At 43.9% G+C, this 25,636-nt stretch overlaps 1 protein-coding gene across 1 annotated transcript in view; it reads left to right on the forward strand.

Moving 5' to 3' along the window:
* Positions 1–784: 784 nt before the first annotated feature.
* Positions 785–25,636, forward strand: part of chn2 (chimerin 2) — a gene marked incomplete at its 3' end in the record, with an annotated part of 100,971 nt that continues 76,119 nt past the window's right edge. The window contains exons 1-2 of the mRNA XM_080745911.1: positions 785–871; positions 23,178–23,216. Of these exons, the coding sequence (XP_080602037.1) occupies positions 823–871; positions 23,178–23,216 (88 nt within the window). The 5' untranslated portion in view covers positions 785–822. The remainder of the gene's footprint in view (positions 872–23,177; positions 23,217–25,636) is intronic.

Raw genomic sequence — 25,636 nt, forward strand, 5'->3', positions numbered from 1 at the left:
CAATGATCACAGCACTGAAAGTTATATCACATCAAATCACTCATAACCAAACAGGCTACCTCTATCCCTGTCATCATTAGCCACAGTATTTTACAATTGAATTTGTCTCCTCCTCACATCAATGGTTGCCTGACAACCAACTGGCCAACCACTGCGAGCTCGTCCCTCTGGGCTATGGCATCTATAGACTCTATTTTCCCACAGACTTTCGCTTTAAGAAGGCGCGCCCACGTTGCAGTGTGTGTGGTGTTTATTGTAGAATTGTTAAAGTGGCACATGGAAAATATACTAGGCTACTATGGCCGAACTGAGTTTATAACAATTCTGCAGAAGGAAACGCATGCTGTTGAATTTAACAGATATGAAAGGAATGCAGCCAAGGAGGGTGACTAGCCTAAATAGCAGAAGTTGCTGCTGTAGTAGTTTCTCTGAAGACTATTTTTATCCTGCCAGTGGGCGAAAGTATACCTCTCTAGTATGCGGCAGTGCGTGCGTGTGCCAACCACGGCGCACAGTTAGAGGAAGCATTTAAGGGAAGTGATCGCAAAATTAAGTAGACATTTGCGTGACTGAAAAGCAGAAACATCAGACTATACGAATCAAGACACGGAATAGTCAGGCTATTGGGGTAAAATAACAATAGTAAAAAACAAGGAGTGGGGATGGAGAGAGCGATCGGGGAGCGAGCGCAGACGTGATTGAAATGGAGGCACCGGGAGGAACGTGATGTGAGCGGACTGGACTGGAGGGAGCGCACCTTGACCATCCATACGGCAGACAGACAGACAGACAGACAGACAGACAGAGGCAGACTGGGCTGGGATGGCTGCGTCCAGTAGTTCAAGCCTGTCAGGTTCATCACTGTCATCTGGTAAGTCAATGGAAACTACACACAGTTAGGTTAATGCGTATGCTACAGCCCTAAGGGGTGCATTTAAATCAATGTATGAATAAATGTGCAATTGCTGTATTAGTGTCGTTGTTGTTCTGGTTGTTATTATGCTATTATTATCAGACAATATTATCATTATTATTATTATTATTACCCTTATTATTATAGATACAAGTTGCTGTTAGAGCAATAATCCGCAAACGTAAATAATGTGAATACTATGATGCGCGTGGAAATGCTTGCACGAATAAAACTTTTCTCTTCTTTTTATTTTTTTGCATACACGATACAACATGTGTGTTTCTACAAATTACAAATTAGGCTATTATACATGCGTACGCCGCACGCAGTTGGAGCGCCTTTCATATAGCCTAGGTTACCTTTCCTTTATTTATTAATTCTCTTTTTACGCATCCAGTGATTCAGCTCAGGAAAAAGGCGGTATACTGTAGCCTGATAGCATCATCAAATAGCTCTCAAATGACTCCTAATTAACGATTGGATTCCCTAATCCCCTCAGCCACAAACTGCACCGTTCTGCTTTGAGCGATGGAAAGACCGGTTCTCATGTGACAGACAGGGGCCGTGAGGTTATAACATGCAGCCATGCAGCGTGGGGTTTGGTTTTTGGATGGTATTGGTATCATTACATTGTCAATTATCCCCCATAATTCCCTTGTTGACTTTCCATTTGGTTAAAAGAGAGCTTCTTTGGCAACTGTCCTAGCAGCAGTCTGCCGTTTTTCCAAAACACTGCCCAAGACTGGGGCTTTTATTTGTGACATTTTGAAAATGATGTTGACTATTTCATGGTCCAGTGATAGTGCATACTGTGGTAGATTAAAGCATTCATTCCGTTAGGAAACAACAATGGACCAAAAAAAGTGAGTTATTCTCTCTGTGCCTATTAAATGAGCAAAAGTCTCATACTTCATACATCCCATGTGAACCTGAAATGGGCTTGCAGCTGTTCAAACACACCCAGCCAGAATGAAACAGCAGTTCCACGCGACTGCTTGTAGCTCTGGGCTGATAAAGCCAACAGATTGCTGGGTGGTGTAAAGTACACAGTGCGCTATCACAGCACTGCTGCCTTGTATTGTGACCACACCAAGAGCCAGAGCACAAGTGTGTGTGCGTGTGTGTGTGTGTGTGTGTGTGTGTGTGTGTGTGTGTGTGTGTGTGTGTGTGTGTGTGTGTGTGTGTGTGAGTGTGGGCTTGCAAAGCTATCTTTGTGGGGACCTCATGTCCCCACAAAGATAGTACAATCCAGGGAAAAAAACACGTGGGGACAAATTAATACGTCCCCACAAGGTCTTTAGGGGTTAGGTTAAGGGTTAGGGTTAGGGTTAGGGTTTAGGGTTAGGGTTAAAATGAATGGAATGTCCCCACAAAGATAGTAGACTATGTGTAATGTCCCCACAAAGTAGCAATTGCAAACCTGTGTGTGTGTGTGTGTGTGTGTGTGTGTGTGTGTGTGTGTGTGTGTGTGTGTGTGTGTGTGTGTGTGTGTGTGTGTGTGTGTGTGTGTGTGCGCGTGCGTGCGTGCGCGCGCGCAGAGAATATTAGAGAGGCAGGGACTGACATTTCTAAAAGGGCCTTTTGGTGAAAATATCAAAAATAGACAACCTCAGCTGTTGTGAGCTTGGAGGTCGGCTATTTTCGCTGCTTGCACACTGAACTAAGCATAATCAAGTCAATAGGCTATACTGGAGATTTCTACACAGAGAGGGCAATTCTTTCAACATAAGATGCTGCATTCAAGTTCAGGAGCGTTTGGACAAGAGAATTCTTCTTGAATGCTGCCTTCAGGTATGGCACGGAAAGAAGGCATTTGCATTTCTTTCACCAGAGTAAAAACTTCATTCATGGTCTGGAGAGGGCTTTTTACAGACAGCTAAAAGGGCAGGGGCTCGAGCCCCCTTTGATGTCTATGTGTGCACGCGCCAGCTTGGACGACTCTGAAGGGGGGGGGGGGGGGGGGGGGGGTATGCAATTACCTGTTTACGCACACCTAAATACAACCTCACCATTGCAGCAGCAATTCCGTATCCTTTTATTTACAGAGCAACAATCCTTGTTAATGCTATACATAGGTCTGCCATTAGAGTGAGCATAGTAGGCTAGTGTTTATGTAGTATTTTTCTCATCCTCCTCGCGTCCCCAACAACCGTACCACACACCACACAGCTGGCATCACATTTCCCCAAGGCACTGGCCCACTGAGAGCAACAGACAGGGGCGTCACGAGGGGGCGAAAAGTGGTACTGAGTTACCAGGGCCCAAGGTGGAGGGGCCTTAATTATTTTATACTTTAGCTATTTTCGTGAAGTCGTGAAAATGTGTGCAAATCTTTGAATATGTGTATTTTTTAAGCAGACTGTAACTCAAATTTTGCTTCTGGGGATCCCTGGAACTAAATATTTCGAGATGGGGGTCTGTGGCCAAATACATATAATTTTGGGGGTCCTTCACATGAAAAGGTTTGAGCACCACTGACATAGAAACATAGATTTTTCAAAAAACCTTAGAAGGATTTGAGATATTCAAAGACTTGCACAAAATGTTCACGATTTTTCAAAAATATCAGATCTACAAGCTCACAGCACGGCACGAGCTTGTATATCTGCTATTTTTCTATAGTTAAAGCACAAAATAAGTAATGCGTAATCATGCGTTCCCAGTCTAAATGGGGTTAAACCCCCTCCCGCTATATGAAGAACATTCATGGGGGGGCCGCAGTGAATCCTTGTACCCAGGACCCAGAATTTGGTGCGACACCCCTGAGAGCAACAGACACAGTGGTTCCAACTTCCAAGCCCATTTTTCTAGGTTGTAGAAGCCCGGCGGCTTCACAAAGCATTATCTCATGCCCCGCGTTACTGAGCACGCTGGATTCTTCAGCATCTGACCACTGTGTCTTTAAGAGGAAAGTCTTTTTCTTACTGTGGCTGCGGAGGGCTGTCATTACTGCTGGGCCCTCAATATAATTATCAGAGGTTGCAAGCTGTGTCCATGCCAAGGATGGAGTGGTGGTCACAAGGGTATCATTATTTTCCTGCAGAGGTTTTTTTTGAGTCGCACACAACATTTGAATAATCTCGTCTTTGGAGGGCGTCTTTGACATGTGTCTGCAATGCATTTGAGCTCCATGTGTTAGCCTCGTCTCTCTCTCTCTCTCTCTCTCTCTCTCTCTCTCTCTCTCTCTCTCTGAGCTCAGGCTTTAAAGGAGTAGTTCACCCCCAAAATTACTTTTTTTCTATTGACTACTCATGCCATGGAGACTTGAGTTCAATAATATTCTTTAGTATTTGTATAAGACAAAAAAAATATTATAGTAAATTTACACCCATTGTTTCCGGATGGGGACCCAAATGCATTTGGGTCCCCATCCGAAATCAATGGAGGTACATTTATTGTAATCAAAGTATTGTTTTAGGAATGGATCAAAAAACTAAAATATTATAGAACTCAAGTCTCCATGGCGTGAATAATCAATAGAAAAAAGTTATTTTGGGGTGAACTACTCCTTTAAGTCAGGGGTCTTCAACGTTTTCAGGCCAAGGCCTTAGTTGAGAGAGAGATGAAGCAAGGACCCCCACAACCTTTTCATAGATTCCATATAGTTTAATCGTTTGACAGCACAATCATCAGTGTATTTTGGATTCGTGTCAATTTGTGTTTTCAGATATTTAACCACTTGAACCGTCTAAACTTGACCTTTCACCATGTACTTAGTCTGCTCTTTTTCCCCTCCACACCAAACCTTTTTTCCGAAATTAGCTGATCTACAAGCTCACAACGCCTCACAGCGCGAGGCGTTGTGAGCTTGTAGATCTGCTATTTTTGGCTCAAGTTCTCAGAATAAGGACACTAGGGTTCAAGTGGTTAATATGAAAAAGGAGGAAAAAAGTTTCTATCACACAAAGATTTGGAGGACACCCTATAGTAACTCTGAGGACCCCCTGGGGGTCCCGGACCACCTGTTGAAGACCCTTTCTTTAAGTTGAAAAGAACTTCTAATGGGGACATCCCCAGATACTTCTACAGAGGAACTCTTTTGAGTTTGTTTTACTTTGAGGCTGTTCTTTGTAAAGTCATACCATGGAGTATAACAGCAGGTGGGGAGATTATGGTTCATTCAAGTCCACCATCACAGGCAGAGTTCATTGGGTTCACTGACAGCAAATATTATGTACCCACTTAACCTCCTGAGTCACTGCCGTGTGCAATGCATACGTACAGTAGTCAGTATATGAGTTTGTTGGTTTGTGCACACTTACACCTCTGTGTGTGTGTGTGTGTGTGTGTGTGTGTGTGTGTGTGTGTGTGTGTGTGTGTGTGTGTGTGTGTGTGTGTGTGTGTGTGTGTGTGTGTTGTGTGTTGTGGAGAGAGGATTTCTATTTTAAAAGCAAATATTGTTTTAAACGTGGTCAATTAAATGAAGTCACCTTGACCTAATTTGCTGCAAATCACATCCTCTGAACTTTGACTAGAGAGGGAGTCGGGGAGATACTGTAGGTGGGTCTAATGATCGTTATAACAATGTCCTGACAATCAAAATGTGTCAGAATTGTTGATGGGGCGTCATTAAAATGTACAATGACATGGGACACTGACTATATAGAAAATGAAAACATTTCAAAAAGGTTGCTGACCCCTGATCAGGGCTATTGAGGCGATCGATTGAGTAGAACAACCATTATTGTTTGTGCATAAAACATTCTCCCAGACAGAATTCATCTTAACTTTATTAATTTTGGACGGGAACCCCATTTTGTAACTATACCTTTCAAGACGGGAACCCCTTTTAGGGTTCTTGTTGCTATGTACAGTATATAGCAACATCATGTTTTTTTGTTTTTTTTTTGTTTTTTTTAATAAATATTTTAAGTTTTTCAGAACCAGACTCAGTTCCTAATGGGTTAATTTATTGTCTCATTCTTTGTTTCATTATTAAATTATTAACGTTACGCTTCAATGCTTGTATTATTCCATTAAGTGATAGCAGCCTATAATAAAGATATTAAAGCAATGGTGGCTTGCATTGGGTCTGGCATCGGGTGATCCGTTATCACCCATCCGTGTATTAGAAACATAAAAATGGATACACTCACATTCTTGCATCTTAGGCAGCAACTCTGAATGATCTGAACTCTGAAAAAAAAGGCAGAGATAATCTGATATGTTTTGCGATCGTTTGCTGTCCCTGGAAATATAATTTGCGGCTACGCTGCTGGCACGGTGCTCTAAGGTCAGGGGGAGACTCCTACACATTCTTGGCGCTGGTCGGGCATACTGTAAAAGCTCGCTTGTACCGTACCAGCTCTACGTTCCCCAGACAGATCTCAGGAAATAAAGCTTTAAATATAAGTTGTGAAGTCATGAACCCCCCTCCCATCCTTCAGTTGATTATAGGTTTCTGTCGCATGCTGCTCCACATAAAAGAAAATGTCCTTCTTGTGCAGTACCCGTTGTCAGCGTGTACTATGTACAGTATTATGACGCCAGTACCTCTTGTCAGAGTACTTGGTGGCCAGTCTATTATCAGGGTTGTTAAGTAACGGATTACATGTAACGGGATTACGTAATCAGATTACAAAAAACAGGTAACTTGTAAAGTCTCAGGTTACATTTTAAAATGTGTAATCTGGATTACAGTAACGGATCTGAATGATGGGGGTTACATGCTGGAGTACATTCTCCCCTTGCCCTCATCAATTTTACAAATAAGTTATAACGCCAAACAATAAAATAATCAAATCGAATCAGCGTAAAGTACTGCCACTTCGCTTAAGTAAAATTCTGTTGTCCTTTTCCTAATTTCATTGGCTCAATATTCTTGTCTAGTTATCAATGGTAAAACATGTTTTATTTAATTAGAGAGTTTTTCTAAACGGTAATCCAAAAGTAACTGAAAGTAACTAGTAGTTACTTTTTAAATTGTGATAATCAGATTACGTTACTGACTACATTTTCTTTGCAAGTAACTTGTAACTGTAGGGGATTCCTTTTTAAAAGTAACCCTAACAACCCTGTCTATTATCAATACTATGCTGTCATATTGATCACATCAGGTACATCGCGTCATTTGTGACGCTCTGTGTGAGTTTGTGCGTATTCGCCTTTGCATCTTCTTCTTTTCGGTTAGATTTAGAGTAGCCAATAATGTTTTACCGCCTTTTTCTCCTCAATTTAGTCGTTGTGCCAATTCACCGTTTGTCAGCCTTCTGATTGGTCCATGAGACTCCCTGACTGGCCAACCAGAAAAATACATTCACTTTTTGCAAGCGGGGGTGGAGTTCTGCAGTCGGAGAAAGTGGGAGCCGTCTTTCACCGGCTGTCCGCACTGCGGAGCACGGCCAGGCCGCTCGCGACCATAGCGTTTGCGATCATTGTAATGAATAAGCTTCAACAGACTAGTTCACATGGACCTTATCAATGGTCTAACTTGTTACGTTTGGGTACATATATTTTAAATGGGCAGAATTACGAAAAGCCAGCCTATTATGTGAGGAGATGTTGGAGGAGAACAGATTATAGTTCTCCTCTTCCTACCCAAGATGCAATGCGCGATTTCTATTCTCTCTCTGATCCAGAGGATTAAACTAATTAAAACATATATTTTCGGGGGAAAATTACTGTTTTGCTATGTAATTACTGTACCTTTTTCTTCCCTTTTTATTAATATCACGTAGATGTGTTTTTTTTGGTACTTTATATAGCTGTAATGAGGCTATGAAGGAAAAAAAAATCCCATCCACTTCCACTATAAAAGAATCTGCAATAGTGATTCTGTCCCACTGGGATTAAACAAATTAAAACATATATATTTTCGGGGAAACCCCCTGTTTTGCAATGTAACTACTGTACCTTTGTCTTCCCTTTTTATTAATATCACCTAGATGTTTTTCCTTTGGTACTTTATATAGCTGTAATGAGGCTATGAAAAAATAAAAAATCCCATTCACTGCCACTATAAAAACAATCTGCCCAGGGTTAATGTCCCAGCCTAGTAACAGGGCAGAATGGGGCGGGATTTGCAAACTAGTGAATTAATTCCTCCCTGCACACAGTTCTGTGTTGTCACTGTGCTGTTGTATCGTACTGACTCACCTGCCAGTGAGGAGCCCCCACCGGGAGGACGTAGAGCCTTCCTCTTACTCCCCCCGAACACAGGCCAATTGTGTTTGCACAGATGCCCGACAAAGCCAGATGCACCACGAGGGATTTGAACCCACAACCTCCGTGGTGGTGGGCAAGGACTTTAACCACTGTGTCATCCGACTTCGCATGTAATCGTGGTGCATGCTGATCGTACCGACTTCACACTCCACTCCTTTGGGGTGTCAGTAATACACACACGTGTTCTTGACATATAACACGAAGGACAGACGTGTATGCACTCGCTCACAGAGATTTGTAATACAGACCTGATAGATGTCAGGTCATTTCCGGGATGACGCGAGAGAGGGATTTGTGATGGAATGTTGGAAACAGTTCTCTTTTTCTTTTGCTTCTATGTAGACAGGAGAGCGTATAGAGCAGGGGTCTTCAACAGGAGGTCCGGGACCCCTAGGGGGTCCTCAGAGTTACTACAGGGGATCCTCCAAATCTTCCAATCTTTGTATTAACAACTATTTTTGGCAAAGAGGTTTGGTGTAGAGGGGAAAAAGAGCAGACTAAGTACAGGGTAAAAGGTCAAGTTTATTAGGTAATGACGGCTCAAGTGGTCAAATATCTGAAAACACAAATTGACATGAATCCAAAATACACTGATGATTGTGCTGTCAAACAATGAAACTATGGAATCTATGAAAAGGTTGTGGGGGCCCCTGCTTAATATCTCTCTCAACTAAGGGGTCCTTGGCAAGGGGTCGTGCAACACATGTCCCCAGACAGAATTGAACCGAAGGGGATGTTGCCATGAGGATGTGGTCCATACAGTATTCCAGCCATCTACCTTTGTTTGCACGGCCCAACACACTCACGTGGCATCTACCGGTATGCCCTTCCCCTATTCACAAGAACTAGGGGCATGACGTCACTGTAGCTAAAAGAATCTCTGATGATGGCCAACAAGCAAAACCTCCATCCATTTAAACTAGCACACAGAGTGTTGTTGAACACTTCACATACAGCTGCCTAAAGGCCCTCTCCAGCCCACCCAGTGTCATATAAACACACCACCAGAGAACCTCTGACAGAGGTACTACTTAGACCAGCCAGAGATTGTATCTGGTGTCAGGGACGTGCAGAGAATGTTAGAGAGGCAGGGGCTGACATTTCTAAAAGGGCCCTTTGGCGAAAATAGAAGACCTCCAAGCCCACAACGTTGTGAGCTTGGAGGTCTGCTATTTTCGGTGCTTGATACCACACTGAACTAAGCATAATCAGTTCAAGTCAATACTGGAGATGTGGCGTATTTGGCCTTTATTTCTACACAGAGAGGGCAATTCGTTCAACACAAGATGCTGAATTCAAGTTCAGGAGAGTTTGGACAACAAGGCAATTCTCTTGAATGCTGCCTTTCAGGTATGGCATGGAAAGAGGGCATTTGCATTTCTTTCACCACATAAAAACTGCATTCATGGTCTGGAGAGAGGGCACTTTTTACAGACCGATAAAAGGGCAGGGGCTCAAGCCTCCTTTGATGTCTATGTGTGCACTTGCCTGTCTGGTGGTGTGTAGCTGTCCAGATATGCTGCTTTCATGTCAAAGCTATACGCAACACATTGTAAGCTTGCAGGTCAGGGATTTGCCGGTGGGCTATTGTTGGCACACGGCACCACCTTGCCACAAAGTATAAATAGATAGCGGTGAGGTTGTATCTGGTGTGTGGTGTGTGTGTGTGTGTGTGTGTGTGTGTGTGTGTGTGTGTGTGTGTGCGTGCGTGTGCGTGCGTGCGTGCGTGGTGTAGCAATCTGGAGATGCTGGGTTTGGGGGCAGAGTAAACCACAGATGGTCTCTCTACAGGAGGGCCTCTTCTCATGTTATGGTCAGTTGTGTGTGTACTGCATGTGTGACTGTGTACACTTCTACCTGTGTGTGTGTGTGTGTGTGTGTGTGTGTGTGTGTGTGTGTGTGTGTGTGTGTGTGTGTGTGTGTGTGTGTGTGTGTGTGTGTGTGTGTGTGTGTGTGTGTGTGTGTGTGTGTGTGTGTGTGTGTGCACTTGGTACCACTGTGTGTGTGTTCCCATGTGTATGACTGTTCCTGTGTACCGGTATGTGTCTGTGACCTCGAATGTGCATGTGTGTGTGTGTGTGTGTGTGTGTGTGTGTGTGTGTGTGTGTGTGTGTGTGTGTGTGTGTGTGTGTACAGTATACAGTATGGTATGGTAATTTCATTTATACAGCGCCTTTCGTGTATTATATTCGTACAATCACACTCCGATGGCAGAGGAAACCATGCAAGGCACCAAACTGCTAATCGGGAGCAGTTAGGGGTTCGGTGTCTTGCTCAAGGACACTTCCGCACTAAGCCAGGAGGAGTTGGGGATCGAATCGGGAACTTTCCGATTCCCAAACGGCCACGAGTCACTGCCATGTGAGTGTGTGTGTGTGTGTGTGTGTGTGTGTGTGTGTGTGTGTGTGTGTGTGTGTGTGTGTGTGTGTGTGCACACCTCCATATAGGATGAGATGGTTGTCTCTCAGAGCATATCGTCACTGTCAGTTTAAAATGTGTATCTTTTTTCGCGAAGTAAAGCCCTGCTTCATCAGACAAGGCTGTCACACAAAAGTAGTGAAAACAGCCGATCTACAAGCACACAACGCCTGTTTTCACTAGTTTAGTTAATTTTTTTTAAATGATAAAAACTAACGGTTTTTGACATACAAGGTTTCCACCCGACAACGACGATATGATGTGTGTTCATAGTCTTTTCAGTTTATGGATTTTGTGGTTATGAGGAGAAGGAGTCTGTACGTACGCAGTAACATCCGTCGTCCTTCATTAACCATGAGCTGGGATGATACCGCAGGCCTCCCTTATGCTGTTCAGAACTCATAAATGCTTTAACTAGACTGAGAGCTACCGACTACATTAACATGCACAGTACACACACAGATTTTATCTTAATTTTGTGCTACTGTATGTCTCGCACCTAAAATAGCGGATTTGCTAGCTCACAATGTGTTGTGCCGTGAGCTTGTAGTGCCCGTAACATTTGAAAAATCTACTAAAATGGTTATAGCGACCATAGGTCGCAGTTAACTATGAAAACCGGCACACCTTGTCCACATATCCGCGGATTTCTGTTGGTCACGCCTGACACTGTGGTTCCCCTGACACATCACTGTGACATCACAGGTCTATGGGTTTGCTGTGATGGGTTTGCTGCTCTGTAATCTGTATGCAATTATAGCAAAATATGTATGTAATGCATAGCCTGTAGCTTGATGTAGATTGATGAACCTCTGATGAATATAAGCTTCCGGAAATCTAGACAACCAGGTTTGTTAACACTGATTGCGACCCTAGCCTCCTTAAGGGTGATTTATGCTTGGTGTCGCATACTATAAATAGATGATCTACAAGCTAACAACGTGTTGCACTGCGACACATTATGAGCTTGTAGATTAGCTATTTTCGGTGTGCCAATTGTAAATCAAGCATTTCGAGGTTAGAAATAACCAGTTTAATCAGATTGAAATCAGATTTACATGACAGTTGCTATAGTCTGGGGCATTGCCTCGACCAGGTTAAAATCGAATGATTGTGTAGGTTTTTTCTTTCACAGCAGTTTTCAGCTGTGTGCAACCCCCCCCCCCCCCCCCCCCCCCCCCACACACACACACACACACACACACTGCCTCTCTACACACACAGATTCATCCTGCTGTGTGGAGGTTGATTTATCTCTGCGCTGAAGGTTACCTCTGTGGATGAAGTCTTAAGCAATCTTGATCTTTATTCATCTCATATTCTCTTTCCCCGCGATGGCAAACAGACGCCTGTAATTATTTTATCGAATGCTTCTGACTGGTGGGTAATGGAGGGCGCCACAATTAATATCTGTCTCCTCCAGGGGAGGGAAGATGCCACCGGCTGCTCTGCTATCTCAAATTCACCCTGCTAAACAGACTAGACACAAACTCAGCAGTCCCACCCCACTTTGGAATTCCTTTTGATGTCCTTTCCTTATATTTCTGTGTGTGTGTGTGTGTGTGTGTGTGTGTGTGTGTGTGTGTGTGTGTGTGTGTGTGTGTGTGTGTGTGTGTGTGTGTGTGTGTGTGTGTGCAGGCACGTGCACTGCACACATAGACATCAAAGGGGGCTTGAGCCCCTGCCCTTTTACCCTTCTGTAAAAAGTGCCCTCTCCAGACCATGAATGCAGTTTTTACTATGGTGAAACAAACGCAAACACCATGCCATACCTGAAGGCAGCATTCAAGAGAATGGCCTTGTCCAAACTCTCCCGAACTAGAATGCAGCATCTTATGTTGAAATAATTGCCCTCTCGGTGTAGAAATCCATGCGTACACATCTCCAGTATTGACTTAATTATGCTTCTGTTCAGTGTGGTATCAAGCACCGAAAGTATAGCACTGCGACGCGTTGTGAGCTTGGAGGTCTGCTATTTTCGATATTGCCCCTTTGGAAATTTCAGCCCGTCTCTCTAACATTCTCTGCACGTTCCTGTGTGAGTGTGTGTGTGTGTGTGTGTGTGTGTGTGTGTGTGTGTGTGTGTGTGTGTGTGTGTGTGTGTGTGTGTGTGTGTGTGTGTGTGTGTGTGTGTGTGCATGTGCACGTGTGACTGTGTGATGTATACCGTATGTATCCATGGTGTTTGCCTATTGTGTCTATGGAGTGCATCTGCATGTGTGCAGGTGCTGGTGGCTGTGCTGTACTATGCTGTACTGTACTGTAGCTTTATATGCCGTATTTGCAAGCGTGTGCATGTTTTTTGCAATAAGTATGTGCCAGAGTTTGCATCAGCTCACGACTCCCCTCTGTCCAATAAGGCTCCCCGTTCCTCAACCCAGACGCTCTGCGCGGATTCTTAGACTCAGATGGCATCAGTTTATTAAACCAAATCAGATTGAAAAGAGCATACTTGGCAGCCAGCCAGATGAAAATCACATTCTTTTAAACCCATTCAGGCCTAGAATTATTGAATGCTTTAACCAGTGAAAAATAGCAGATATACAAGCTCACAGCGCGGCACCGAGTGCCGCACTGCGAGCTTGTAGATCTGCTATTTTTGAAAAAGTTGTGAAAAAGTGTGCAGATCTTTGAATATATGTATTTTCAAAGCGAACGTTTGTAAATCAAATTTTGCTTCTGGGTGGTCCCTGGAACTAAATATTTTGAGATGCGGGTCCGTGGCCAAATACATATCATTTTGGGGGTCCTTCACATGAAAAGGTTTGAGAACCTCTGACATAGTAGTCTCTCAAGAACAGACTAACTGAGCTCCAGTTAAGTGAAAAGGACCTTTTCTTTGACGATAGCCAGATTGCTGGCATAGAAAGGATTCAAAAGACACTTATAGAATCGTGTCAAAATTCAAATCTTCGCGATTTTTCATAGCAGATCTACAAGCTTGCAGCGCTGCACTCGGTGCCGCACTGTGAGCTTGTATATCTGCTATTTTACAATAGTTAAAGCATAAAATAATGATACACAATAATGTGTACCCGTTCTAAATGCGTTTAAAACTGAGCTCCACTAGAATAATTCGTCTGCATCGGCCCGGCTGGCTGCTGCAGAGGCACCGTTACAAAGCTCCACTGTGTCTGAGGACAATACGTTTTCCCTGATCCATTTGGCGGCATATCAACAAATGGAGCCTGAAGCCTAATCAATGGTTGGTGAGCTCAGACGTCCCCGCGGGAGGTTCCCCTGCACAGAGCACATGCCCTTACAACGTCCCCTCCTCCATGGATGTACAATAGCACACGTGTCCGCTGTCAATCAAATGCACAATGGTTACGATAAGATATAAACTCGATTTGCGCCTGAACACGGGGTTGCTTCATCAGCGAGGGACAGGATAGAGTCACAGGAAGAACGATTTAGCAACTGGGTTTCTACACGGGCTAAAAACCACAGAACATTTTGAATAGAATAGATCCTCAATTCTGAGGGATAAAAAAAACCTGGGTAAATAAATACATTAAGGCAGTGGTTCTCAAACGTTTTCATTTCAAGGAAACTTGGAATGACTGTCAGAGTTCAAGGGACCTTCAGGTTCCCTGGACCCCACTTTGAGAACCACTGCATTAAGGCAATGTTGCAGTGGCTCAGTGGCTCAGGGGTAGAGTTGCCTCTTGGCAACCGGAAGGTTAATCCCCATTCGATCCCGGGATCCCTCAGAGTTAGTGTCGAAGAGTCCTTGAGCAAGACGCCTAGTTGCTCCCGATGAGCAGACCGCCATCGGTGTATGAATGTAATGCACAATCTCTGTAAAGCACCTTGGATAAACGTGCTATATAAATGCACCATTTGCCATTTATGTTCAGACTGGCTAAAATCAGATTTTGGCCTGAAATCAGATTGGTTTGATTAAGTCTGAACAGTGGAAAAACCATGTGGTAACAGATATTTTGAATGAATCAGATTTGAACCACATATACGGTAGGTGGTTTAACGGTAGCCATTCAAACCAGGAAAGCATTCTGTGTAACCACTTGATCCATATTTCATACTTTGGCTATTCATCTCATGGAGCACGATGAAATGTTACAATTATCCAGTTCTTGTGCTATAGACACTGTAAGAAAGGGAAAGCTATAGGCAACACACTATTGTATTCGGTTTAAGATTTTTTGCCATTAGAGAGAACCTGCATTTTGTAAACATTTTGATTGACGTTATCCGGGTTGTAAGGCTTGATATCTTGGACAATATAAAGTCCAACAGACAGGATTGGTCATGCTTCACTTGACATCACAATATATAATTGCGACCGTCGGTCGCAGTTTACTGTCAGAACCGGTACAGCTTGTCCGTAAACGGACGGGTAACGCCTGACACTGTGGTTCCCCTGACACATCACTGTCTTGGCCATCTGGCCAGTGGCCAGTGTGGCACAGAGTCACAGTGATGTCACAGTGATGTGGACATCAGGGATGTCGATATATGGGCATAAAAAGGACAGAGTCACGGTGATGTCACAGGGATCTCCATAAATGGGCATAAAGGGGATTTGGTTCCCCTGTCACCCCAGGGATCTCCATATATGGACATAAAAGGGACAGTCTGTCTGTCTGGGTAACGCTTGTCTTTTTTGTTGATTGACTCTCATGCTCTGACATCACTGTGATGTCATGGGAACCAAATCCCTTTTATTGCCATATATGGAGATCCCTGTGATGCCAGGGATGGGGAACCAAATACCTATGCCCAATTGCCCATAAATGGAGATATGGAGATCCCTGTGATGCCAGGGGAACCAAATCCCTTTGTCCAGATGGCCAAGACATGGCGCAACCTCGCTCGCTTGTCGCCCTGAGGCGTCTTACTGGTATAAATGGTAAGACAGAATTCAGTTCCCAGTGGATTTGCATCAGTGCAGCCACACAATTTCCTCCTTTAGTTATGATTGTTATTATTATTATCATTATCTTAGAACATTAAATAATTGCTAGTGTTCAGCAGCTGACAGGATGCTGATGAGGGCTTCACATGTCTCCTATAGCAACAAAATATTGATGAAACTGTCACTGTATAAAATCTGTCAATGATGAACTGTAGTTCATTTTGGGTACAGTAATGGTGTGTGCCACCATGCTCTGGTATAACTTGCAGTGCCAGTTGAATGGGCATAAGACAGGGGAGGACAATATGGAGGAAATAATGATGAATGCAATTGCCTGCAGTCTTTACTTGCTGCCAGTGTGACAGATGAGAATAGAACACGTATCCTTCCTGATCTAAGTAAACTATAACTTCTATTCGGACTGTGAGGCATTAGCAATCACACATGCCCAGGATTTTTCTCTCTCAGGTTCTCTCTGTCAATCACTCTATCTTTCCCCTCGCTCTCTGTCGCTCCCACACACCCACATACTCACCTAAACAAAGACACAGCCAGACAGACACACACTATGGACTGCATTTACTCCCAAACTCTTAACCTTATCTTAACCTCATACCGAGTTTTTTAACTCCATCCTAACCGTACAATTACAATTTACAATTTAGGCATTTAGCAGATTGACTTACAATAAGCAAAGTAATACTATACATCAATACATTAACATCAATACGTCAAATGCATAGAAATAATAATTTAAGAAAAACATAAATAGAACAAGCACCTATTCATTGAAGACTTTATAAAAACAAAAAAAAACATAAATATGCTATCTACTGTAAATTACATGTATGGTCATTGTGGGTAGGCAAGTGCTATGGTAAGTATGCTATGGGCTAAGGTGGAGTCTGAAGAAGTGAGTCTTCAGACCACGGTGGAAGCTACAGGGAGTGAGTCTGCTGTTCTAAGTGCAACAGGGAGTTCATTCCACAGTTTGGAATCTTAACCTAACCCTAATCTTCTTCAACCTAAGGCCAAATCACATATGGCTAATTATCCAAATATGCCTTAATACCCCTCTTTTATCTTTTGAGTGTTTCTTCATCTCTCTAATATCCACATCCTTACAAGAACTGAAGTACAAGAGCACACACACACACACACACACACACACACACACACACACACACACACACACACACACACACACACACACACACACACACACACACACACACACACACACAAACACAAACTCCTTCAGGTTCTTTTGATCCCCACAGGGTTCCAGCTTTCCAGTCCTACTCTCAGGTGTGTGTTCTCCGGTGGGCCTGCAGTCCTGCAGAGTGAACTGTGGCGTGTGTGTGTGTGTGTGTGTGTGTGTGTGTGTGTGTGTGTGTGTGTGTGTGTGTGTGTGTGTGTGTGTGTGTGTGTGTGTGTGTGTGTGTGTGTGTGTGTGTGTGTGTGTGTGTGTGTGTATGCGTGCATGGGTGCTATTGATCAGCTGATAAATGTGCAGGGATGTTTTAAATGAAGACAGCTTATCTTCTGCCCCAGCGTGATTCATTGTTCACGTGATGCAGCCAATTACTCCCGTTGTCAAATGACTGTACCGGGGTTGATGTATGCGAGCGCCGCCATCCATCACAGACACATCGCGCGGGGTTCAGTGCCTGGCTAACATTAAAGCCTCCCAAGGCAAATTAAGTTAGAACTTACAAATTAAATTCAGTGATAATAGATATTGGGGCATCCAAATGCAAAGTGGTCTTCTGGGGAAATGAGCCAACTAGTGTTCTGGAGCAGCGGTTCTCAACCTGTGGGTCGGGACCCCCAGGGGGGTTCCCACATTATTTTTGGGGTTCCCCAGATGATTAGCTTAATGTGAAACACTGTTTTCTCACTCAAAATTAAGTGTATAGAGGGTATATGCACATTTCTAAAGTGATAATCTAAGGACTTTTTAATACCTCTAAAATGACAAATTAAACATTGGCCTGAGTGTCAAATATTAGAGGCAGAAATTGTGAAAATAGCCGATCTACATGCTCACAACACCTCGCGTTCCCCACATTATTTTGGGGGGTCCCCAGATGATTAGCTTAATGTGAAACACTGTTTTCTCACTCAAAAGAACTCAAAAACAAACCAACATAAAGTCTAAGTGTATATCTGCACATTTCTAAAGTGACAATCGAAGGACTTTTTAAAGGAGTAGTTCACCCCCAAAATGACTTTTTTTCTATTGATTAGTCATGCCATGGAGACTAGAGTTCAATATTTTTTTTTGTTTTTTGTCGCATTCCTAAGACAAAAATGTGATAACAATAAATTTACCCCCATTCATTCCGGATGGTGACCCGTTTCGAAACGGGTCACCATCCGGAATCAATGGGGGTAAATTTACTCGAATCAAATTTTTGTCTTAGGAATGCGACAAAAAACAAAACATATTATTGAACTCTAGTCTCCATGGCATGACTAATCAATAGAAAAAAAGTCATTTTGGGGGTGAACTACTCCTTTAATACCTCTATGACAAATTAAACATTGGCCAAATTGTCAAGAGGCATAAATTGTGAAAATAGCCAATCTACATGCTCACAACGCTGCGCTTTGCGAGGTGTTGTGAGCATGTAGATCTGCTATTTTCACAATAGAACTGTGTTATACAAATTGTAATGCCTCAACTCTTAGTGCTCCAGGGTGGAGGGGGTCCCCAGTTAAAATATGATTATTTTGGGGGTCGCGGCCTGAAAAGGTTGAGAACCACTGTTCTAGAGAAGCGGTTCCCCTTTGGATCAGGGCCCACTTGAATCTCTTGAAAGCGTTCGATGGAGATCTAGCTTGGATCAATAGTACTAGTATAGTATATTCATTCCTATATTTATCTGGATCACAACCTCTATTTAAGGTATTAAAGAACACATACCATGACATTATGTACATAGATGTGTGTGTTGTATTTAGTGGTGTAAAGTAACTAAGTAGCCTTTTAGTTAAGTGCCGTACTTAAGTTCAATTTTAAGGTATTTGCATTTTACTTGAGTTTACAAAATGTCCAATACTTTTACTTCTACTCCACTACATCAGAGGCAAATATTGTACTTTTACTTCGCTACAATTATTTGACAACTTTAGTTACTAGCTACTTTGCAGATTATAAATTATAATATTATAAAACATACATAAACCACTTTAGCCCTATTTTATACCTTGGCCATTTGAAGATAGCCGATCACAACGCGTCGTGAGCTTGTAGATCTGTTATTTTCAAACAGTTTGTACTTTGTACTTTTGGTAATTTAAGTACTTTGATGCCCACATGTTCATACTTTTACTCAAGTACATTTTGAATTCCAGACTTGTAACAGAGTATTTCTACATTGCAGTATTTATAGGCCTACTTTTACTTAAGTAAAACATTTGAGTACTTTTTTTCCATCACTGGTTAAATTATCATTAAAATCTTAGTGTTTTGCCAATTATTTGGGGGCCCACTTGCAACATAATCATGGCCCAGCACTGGGCCCCGACCCTCAGGTTGGGAATCGTTGCTTCTAGAGCATGAAAGACACAATGCAGAGTTTTATCCAGGTGGCTCACACAGCTAGTGTTCCTACCATTATAGGCACCCACCCAACTATGTTGAGATAGGGTTGAACCTGGCCATCCCCTCTCTCTCTCTCGACTATTCGTTGTCCGAAGCCCCATATGATTTGGCTGTATGGATAGGCATAGGGCCGGTTCTGAGGCATGCATGTATGGACATACTGTACAGGGTCGTGCAGAGAATGTTAGAGAGGCAGGGGCTGAAATTTCTAAAAGGGCCTTTTGGTGAAAATATCGAAAATAGCCGACCTCCAAGCTCACAACGCGTCGCACTGTTGTGAGCGTTGGAGGTCGGCTATTTTCGGTGCGTTATACCACACTGAACTAAGCATAATCAAGTCAGTACAAGAGATGTGGTGTAATGGCATGGATCTCTGCACAGAGAGGGCAATTCTCTCAACATAAGATGCTGAATTCAAGTTCAGGGGAGTTTGGACAATTAAGTCCTCTTAAATGCTGCCTTCAGGTATGGCATGGAAAGAGGGCATTTGCATTTCTTTCACCATAACTGCATTCATGGTCTGGAGAGGGCACTTTTTACAGACGGATAAAAGGCCAGGGGCTCAAGCCCCCTTTGATGTCTTATGTGTGCACGTGCCTGATACTGTACATTGTTCTAATCCAGTGCTACTCAACCCGCGGCCCGCGGGCCGCATGCGGCCCTTTCCGCATGTCTGTGCGGCCCGTCATGATCATGCCAAAAAAAATATGATTTTTCTAAGCCTGTCAAAGTTAACGCGAAACGCAAAACGCGGTGATGTTTGACCCTCGGTGCACTCCGTAGTTAGGGATAAGAGTCAGGAAGCGAATGCAGTAGCAGACGGGATGGTGTTTTTTACTGGTGTTTCAGTCCGAGTGTGGGGAAAGGGTGCGTTCGGAAATGCGCACCGGACTGCGCGGGCGTTTATCGTGGGCTTGCCCAGGCCTTACGGCCTGGGCATAAATATAACGATTGCATTCACCACGGCTTCGTAACTCGCGCGGCGCTCCGCCGGCCGCGCGGCCCTGGCCCGCTCTTCGCGGCCACTCGCGCCTGTGGCGCTCGGGGGCGAAGAGCAGGACCAAGGTCCGCTGGCCTTCGCGCCGCTTGCAATGTCGTGGACAATAAAACGAGCGCACCCTTTCATACACTCTGACTGAATCACCAGTAAAAAACACTATCTCGTAGCAGACGGGATGGTGTTTTTTACTGGTGTTTCAGTCCGAGTGTGGGGAAAGGGTGCGTTCGGAAATGCGCACCGGACTGCGCGGGCGTTTATCGTGGGCTTGCCCAGGCCTTACGGCCTGGGCATAAATATAACGATTGCATTCACCACGGCTTCGTAACTCGCGCGGCGCTCCGCCGGCCGCGCGGCCCTGGCCCGCTCTTCGCGGCCACTCGCGCCTGCGGCGCTCGGGGGCGAAGAGCAGGACCAAGGTCCGCTGGCCTTCGCGCCGCTTGCAATGTCGTGGACAATAAAACGAGCGCACCCTTTCATACACTCTGACTGAATCACCAGTAAAAAACACTATCTCGTAGCAGACAGTGCAGAGATGCAGGCGGCTACACTAGAGCTAACAGTACAACGAGACAGTCAGACAGACAAATATGCGGAGATTTTGCAGCAGACAACCACAGTCGGGCTCACTGGAGCGGAGACGCATGACGGTCGTGCGATATGACCGGCCGCGAATCCCGCGATCGTCATGTTTCAGTCTAATGAAGACCTAGCCCTTGTCTCCGCTGCTTGTCTCTCCCTCCGCGACTCCGCCAGTCAGCTCCGACTATAACTCTATGGCACCGACAGTCCAAGCATTCCAACAGATCGCGCTGCAGCCAAGGAACTATGCTTATTAACACAAATCTCCTCCAACGAGCTGTTGTGTTTTACAAAGCTCAAAGCATCAAACTGTTTTACAAGTACAGTGCATCTGAGGGGGAGTTGAACGTACTTGAGTTATTTTTCCATACAATAACTCTCTTCACCAAAAATAGCCGATCTACAAGCTCACAATGCATCTTGTGGTGAGCTTGTAGATCGGATATGTCCCCCAAGAATAGGGATGCTGGGGTTTGAGTGATTGAATAATAAGTATAAACGTTTATTTATTTAAATCTGTCCTATTAATGAAAAGGAGTGTTAGTGGCATGAGAAAACATACCTTTACATTGCCAAAGTTCACTAGCTTTGCATACCCAGACACAGGGGAGGTTACAAAAAGGTTGAACCAGAACTGTTCATTTTCACTTCACATTTTGTGAATAAAGCCTAATTTGATAAAAAAATTCAAATGTCATCAATTTCATCATTCCATCCATGACAATCTTTTGGTTCAATGAGGTTTGGCCTGGCTTATGGAAATGTGGCTGTTTTCTGTGCGTTTCCTTAATTATTAGACTGTGTACTGTACAAAATCAATGTAAACGTCCAAAATAGGACCGTCATTTTTAGCTTGCGGCCCTTTGGACTTTTGGTATTTTGCTGAGTGGCCCCTGAGCCATCTCAAGTTGAGTAGCCCTGTTCTAATCTGTGTAATTACTTTATTCAACAGGGATAAAAAGAAAACCCTCAATAGTCGACTATTGTAAACTAGGGCTCACGCCATCCCGAATCCATTCCCACAATGCATTGTCCTGTGTCTTCCTTCCTGTCTGAAGTGCTCAGAAGTGACGCTGATCTTTCTTTGTTAGTCCCTGAACTGTTAGATGAAGTAATGACAGAGTAATGACATTGACCTAACTACTGTCCTCATTCCCGACGTGTCACACACCGCTGATCCTCGTCTGTAGATCATGACCGGAGACATTCCGCTCGTGTGATATTTTTAGCCTCCCCCATTAGCAGGCATTCCAGGAACGTGATCACGGCTGGCCTAATCAGACCGTCAGCCATCGAAGACATCAGCCGTTTAATCATACCACCGCTTTCTACCCTTAAGGAATAAAATATAATCTCCCGGGTGTCAAGTTTTGGAATGATATCTCCTTCCCTGATTTAATTAAACAGCATTGTTTGAACCTGTTTTGTTTGTGCCCCCCAGGGTAACAGATCTGTTTTAAATCAGTTTGAGATTCACACAGCTGATGGCTGCTCTGATGGTCGCGATGAGCATGGTGGGGCTGTTTAGGGAAGTGTCTTGCTCAAGGAACACTTAATAATTAGTATAACTATAACATATAACTGGACAGAATGGGGAGGATCGATTTAACTACACGGATCCCACCTATTCTGGGGCAAAAATTCAGAGAAAATATCCTATCGACAAACAAGATCACAGCGCGTTTGCATCGCAAAGGCGTAAAACAGAGGGGAACAAGCACAGAGCGCCTGGGGACCCCCAGTGAACTTAGTATATAAGGTTTATAAATAATAATAGCCGGTGATATTGACCCGGTGGAGACACACACACACACAGTAAGCTAAAAAACAAGCGGACACTCCGTTACGACCGGCCTTTCGTCAGGGGACACCGAACTAGAAACAAAAGTGTGTTCACCGCTGGATCTCTCCGGAGGCTTCGGGCCCGGCAGGGGCGTCACACCAAATTCTGGGCCCTGGGTACAAGGATTCACTGCGGGCCCCCCATGAATGTTAACTATTGAAAAATAGCAGATATACAAGCTCACAGTGCGGCACAGAGTGACGCGCTGTGAGCTTGTAGATCTGCTATTTTTGAAAAATCGTGAAAATGTGTGCAAGAAACCTATGTCAAGGATCCCCAAGATGATATGTATTTGGCCACGGACGCCGATCTCAAAATATTTAGTTCCAGGGAACCCCAGAAGCAAAATTTGAGTTAGAAATGTTCGCTTAAAAAATACATATATTCAAAGATTTTCACACATTTTCACAACTTTTCAAAAATAGCAGATCTACAAGCTTGCAGCGCGGCACTCGGTGCCGCGCTGTGAGTTTGTATATCTGCTATTTTTCAATAGATAAAGTTATTAGGCCCCCTCCACCTTGGGCACCAGTAACTCAGTCCCACTTTCCTACCCCTTGTGACGCCCCTGGGGCCCGGTGTGAAATCTCATGCATAATTATGGCGGAGAAGATAAACAGTGTTGACATACGCAGTGCCCACAGGGATGAGCTCACCGCTCGCTCAGCCCCACAGGGGAGGGAAAAGTAGCAGAGACTTTTAATGAGAGAGTCTATTAACACCGTGCTGTGTTTGTAACACTACCTTTCCCTTGTTGTGTTTTCTTTGCAGACCCAGAGGATTACCAGCCGCCCATATGGAAGTCCTACTGTAAGTACTGTGTACTGTCGAGTCATGTGTGTTGATTAAGAATGTGTAAAGCCTGACACCCCCCACCCCCCCCACCCTCCCCTGCCTTCACGCCAATGCCTGTCCAAATAAAGGAGCGCTTATGTTGGATCTATACATAACAGGAATAGCGTTTATTTCCTGCATGTGGAAGAATTGGGTTTTCACACTATAGGGGGAAACGACTCAATATGTTGCAGTTAAATGCCTCACACGCACACACACACACACACACACACACACACACACACACACACACACACGCACACACACACGCACAAACATACTCCCATCAGTGATCAAAGGCACAAGCATAGACATTTCACAATTACACGCGCGTGTGCGCGCGCACGCACACACACACACACACACACACACACACACACACACACACACACACACACACACACACATATTGCAGATAAATGCCAAACACACACGTGCACACAACATGCACAGTTGCACGTGCACACAAACACAACATGCGCACGCACACACACACACACATAATAAGCATGCACAAGCTTATGCAAATAAGTGATCACATACCCAGACATACACAGTCACATGATACACACACAAACACACACACACACACACACACACACACACACACACACACACACACACACACACACACACACACACACACACACACAGAGGCAAATCCCTGGTCTCTGAAGAAAATAGGTTCAGCATCAGCCAGGAAATGCAATTCCAACTGTACCTGCAAAGCGTCTGGGTTAAAAATGGCGATGTGTTTGGGAACAGTCAGCTCATTAAACGCTAGCTGTGTGGAAGCGCAGAGGAAATGGGTTGACTCCCCAGAATATCTGCATGGCATCTGCTGCAAACTGCAGGAACTCAGCAAAAATCACTTTTTCACGCTCAACACAGCATGTCGAGCAGCGACCGTGTCTGTGGCTTACTTTGAGCTGGGTATACATTGCATTAGGTACTGCTGTACTTCTGGTCTAGAGAAGGTAAAGACAACACGTTGATTTATTTGAATAGATAAAAGAAGAAGAGGCGCTGCGTGGGTCCGTGAGTAATATAGTAAAGTAAGCTGTAAACAGGTGCTCTTTGGAGAGGGTGTAGTTACCGGTACCTAGGACAAAAAAATCTACAGTAGTTCCATTCTGTTAAGGCAGGGGTCTTCAATAGGGGGTCCGGGACCCCTAGGGGGTCCTCAGAGTTACTACAGGGGGTCCTCCAAATCTGTGTGTGATAGAAACTTTTTTTTTTTTTTAATTATATTAACCACTTGAACCATATCCATATCCATAACTTTAGCGAAAAATGGATTTTCGACAAAGAGCTTTGGTGTAGAGGGATAAAAGAAAGAACAGACTAAGTGAAGGTCAAGTATATTAAGTATTGACGGTTCAAGTGGTTAAATATTTGAAAACACAAATTGACATGAATCCAAAATACACTGAATACACTGTACTGCCAAACAATGAAACTATATGGAATCTATGATCAGGTTGTGGGGGTCCCTGCTTCATCTCTCTCTCAACTAAGGGGTCCTTGGCCTGAAAACGTTGAAGACCCCTGCGTTAAGGTATCAAAAAAGTAGCCTGGCGGAGCCCGACGTTATCTGTGTTCATTCCTTCCACAGTATAACGTCTGGCCTTTAGCCTATTGGCAGCTTGGAAAGTGGGCGGGAGTACTTGCCTTGACAGACAGACTCCTCTAACCAATCACCATCTCTCAGCCAGTCGGAAGAACGGCAAACAAACACGTCTTTTCGGCCGATAAACTCCACTAGCGCATCCTCCGTGTTGCTTTTTAATTGTTGTAATTGATTCCAACTCTGAAATAACTGCACTTATTGGTTGTTTTATGGTTAGAGCGTTAACTGTTACACTTTTTGCATCGCGAGGGCAGCCATTGTTGTTTTGAAAATGCTGCAGGCTGCAGCATGCATCTACGTCACCGTCTACACATGGACCAATCAGGGAAATCTTTTCACTTGTTGTCAGGAAGACTACGTTTGTTGTGCGGAAGCATAGTGCGGAAGCAGTCACTGATTGGCCCAAATCACAGAATAATCGGTATACTCGCTGCCAATCAACGGAAGTCCAGACGTTATACTGTGGAAGGAATGAACACAGATAACGTCGGGCCCCGCCAGGCTATCAAAAAAGTGCAATGATGAGGTGGGGAACTTAGAAAGGATCCGAGGCAGCTCTGTTCAGTTCAAAGTAGAAAATGGTTTATTTAAATTTGAAACGCATTGGTTGATTTTTTTTATCTTCCTTGCCATGAATTAAATAAAACATTTTCTACTTTGAACTTAACAGAGCTGCCTTGGATCTTTTCTAAGTTCCCCACCTCATCATTACACTTTTTTGATACCTTAACAGATTTTTTGTCCTACGTTGATTTATTTAGTTGTA

This window comes from Nannobrachium achirus, assembly GCF_963921795.1.
Source record: "Nannobrachium achirus genome assembly, chromosome: 2".
In the NCBI taxonomy this organism is placed as follows: Eukaryota; Metazoa; Chordata; class Actinopteri; order Myctophiformes; family Myctophidae; genus Nannobrachium; species Nannobrachium achirus.